Genomic DNA, 2298 nt, shown 5'->3' with positions numbered 1-2298 from the left:
ACTTCAGTATGCCTTTAAAGACAAACAGTAATATCCATACACCTTAGTTTTTCTACTAGCAAAATAGAAATAGTGATAACATTTCTTTCTTTCTCTTCCTCTCACCAAATGGTCTTAAACAAACAGTAGGAAGCTGCTGTTTGGCTTTTTTAAAATGCAATCAATTGCTTTTCCCTAGCTCGGTTCTCTAGGTCCTTTCCAGGATCAAGCATTGAACCATGTTTTTGTTTTTTGATGAAGAGAGAAAAAACAGCAGGAGTCTGATGGTTGGGAGTCTGAGACCCCTCCCTTCTCCCTTGGCCTAGGCGAGGTGAGAGAGAGCAGAGGAGAAGCATGGTAGCTTCCTTAGTCCTGTCTTCAGTGAAGCAACACTTTGTTTCCTTTGCTTTTCATCTTTGTATGCTTTTCAAAGGTTTTCCCTGACATTCATCTTCATGATAGCACCGTGAGATAGCATGCAGCCATTTCTACTTCTCATCTTTCCAACTTAGTGACCTCTTCAAGGTCCCACACACAGTACCACGGAGGCTAGAGACTCAGGACCCAAACCCAGTGCTCCTTGAGAGAGTTTCTATGTTAGGCACCTTTTCCAGCCTGGCTCAGACAATGAAGAACCAGCCTGCAATGCAGGACACCCAGGTTTGATCCCTGGGTCGGGAAGATCCCCTGCAGAAGGGAATGGAAACCCACTCCAATATTCTTGCCTGGAGAATCCCCCGGACAGAGGAGCCTGGTGGGCTGCAGTCCATGGGGTCGCTGAGAGTCGGACACGACTGAGCACCTTCACTTTCACTTTTCACTTTCATGCATTGGAGAAGGAAATGGCAACCCACTCCAGTGTTCTTGCCTGGAGAATCCCAGGGACGGGGGAGCCTGGTGGGCTGCCGTCTATGGGGTCGCACAGAGTCGGACACGACTGAAGCAACTTAGCAGCAGCAGCAGAGTGACTAACACTTTCCCAGCCTCAGTTTCCCCGTGCTACAGAGATCCCTGCTTTCATGGAGCCTGTGATAGAATGGCTATCTTCTGTTGTGTTTAGCTAGAGCCCTGGCACACAGCTGGTATCCAGTCAATGGTCTCATTATAAGAATGATGTGAGAGTATTATTATTGGAGGGAATCTGGAAGAGACTTGGCAGGGAGGCTTGGTTTGGATGTCAACTTGGCAACACATCTGAGGTCAACATTACCTTGTACATTTCTCATCTTCTGTACTCTGGTTGCCCTCCCTGCCCATCCCTCCTGGCCCCAGGTGGCTACCCTGAGAACAGTCTGGTAATTTCATGCAAGAGTAACATATTCTTCCCCATAGTTATATGTAATTAAGCATCCCTGTTGAAAAAGCTTTGCGAATGCTTCTTCTCTCTGAAAAATAGGATGGTGAGCCTAGAAATAAAGTTGCCCTTTGATGTTTACTCCCTCTCCTCCCCTTCCTTTCTCTCTGAAGGCTCTCCAAGGTGCAGCCACCATGATCTCGGCAGGCTGATGATGGAAGAGAAAGAAGCCGGGAGACTCTGTGCTTCAGCATCCCTGGACGATGGATGGAGGACAGCCGGTCCCTTCTCCTCTGTTGCCCCTTGGGAACGTGTCATCAGATTCTAGCATGTCTCTGGAGCAGAAAACCACATTTGTCTTTGTGATTTTGTTGTTTATTTTCTTGGGCATCCTCATCGTCAGGTGCTTCCGGATTCTTTTGGACCCATATCGGAGCATGCCAACCTCGACCTGGGCTGACGGACTTGAAGGCCTGGAGAAAGGGCAGTTTGACCATGCCCTTGCTTAGCAGGATAGAAGCAGGAGTCCATCCTGAGGAAGAGGAGTGCTTTGTGTCTCAGTGAGAGGTTTCCTTTAGTCACCGTTCTCAGCAACTCAAAGTCTTCACCCTATCTGGTTCTAGAACCACAATCCATTTATTCAGTAAACATTTGAGGACATTGGAAATGGAGGTTTCTATTACCAACCCAAAATAGGAAAGTTTCAGTTTCGACATTTACTCAATGAATGAATATTCTTGAACGTGTGTGATGATGAAGCCAAGAGTACCAATAGTGACTTTGCCTGAAATGAGGCCCTACTGGACCTGGGGGGCCTGACTAGGTCACCAGGAAGACAGACCTGGTTTGAATCTGAAGGCAGAGCCAGAACAGACTTCCTTGCTCTAATTTTGTCCCCCAGCTTGTTTTATTTTCATGGGAATCTGGGTCCTGGGCAGAGAATGAGGAGGATGCTGCTGAGTGGACGGACCCACAGCAGGTACTTGTTGTCTCCTAAAGCTAAGAGCAATGGGAGGCAATTGGGA

The 2298-nt window shown here is 47.6% G+C and overlaps 1 protein-coding gene across 1 annotated transcript; it reads left to right on the top strand.

Annotated features, from left to right (window-relative positions):
• Positions 1 to 1536: 1536 nt before the first annotated feature.
• On the top strand, positions 1537 to 1782 carry CTXN3 (cortexin 3). Its single transcript, XM_068981524.1, has one exon. It carries the CDS (start codon positions 1537 to 1539, stop codon positions 1780 to 1782), a length of 246 nt encoding a protein of 81 aa, XP_068837625.1.
• Positions 1783 to 2298: the final 516 nt, after the last annotated feature.

Source organism: Capricornis sumatraensis, chromosome 9 (assembly GCF_032405125.1).
Source record: "Capricornis sumatraensis isolate serow.1 chromosome 9, serow.2, whole genome shotgun sequence".
NCBI classification, from domain to species: Eukaryota; Metazoa; Chordata; class Mammalia; order Artiodactyla; family Bovidae; genus Capricornis; species Capricornis sumatraensis.
This window is presented reverse-complemented; position numbering and strand designations above follow the sequence as displayed.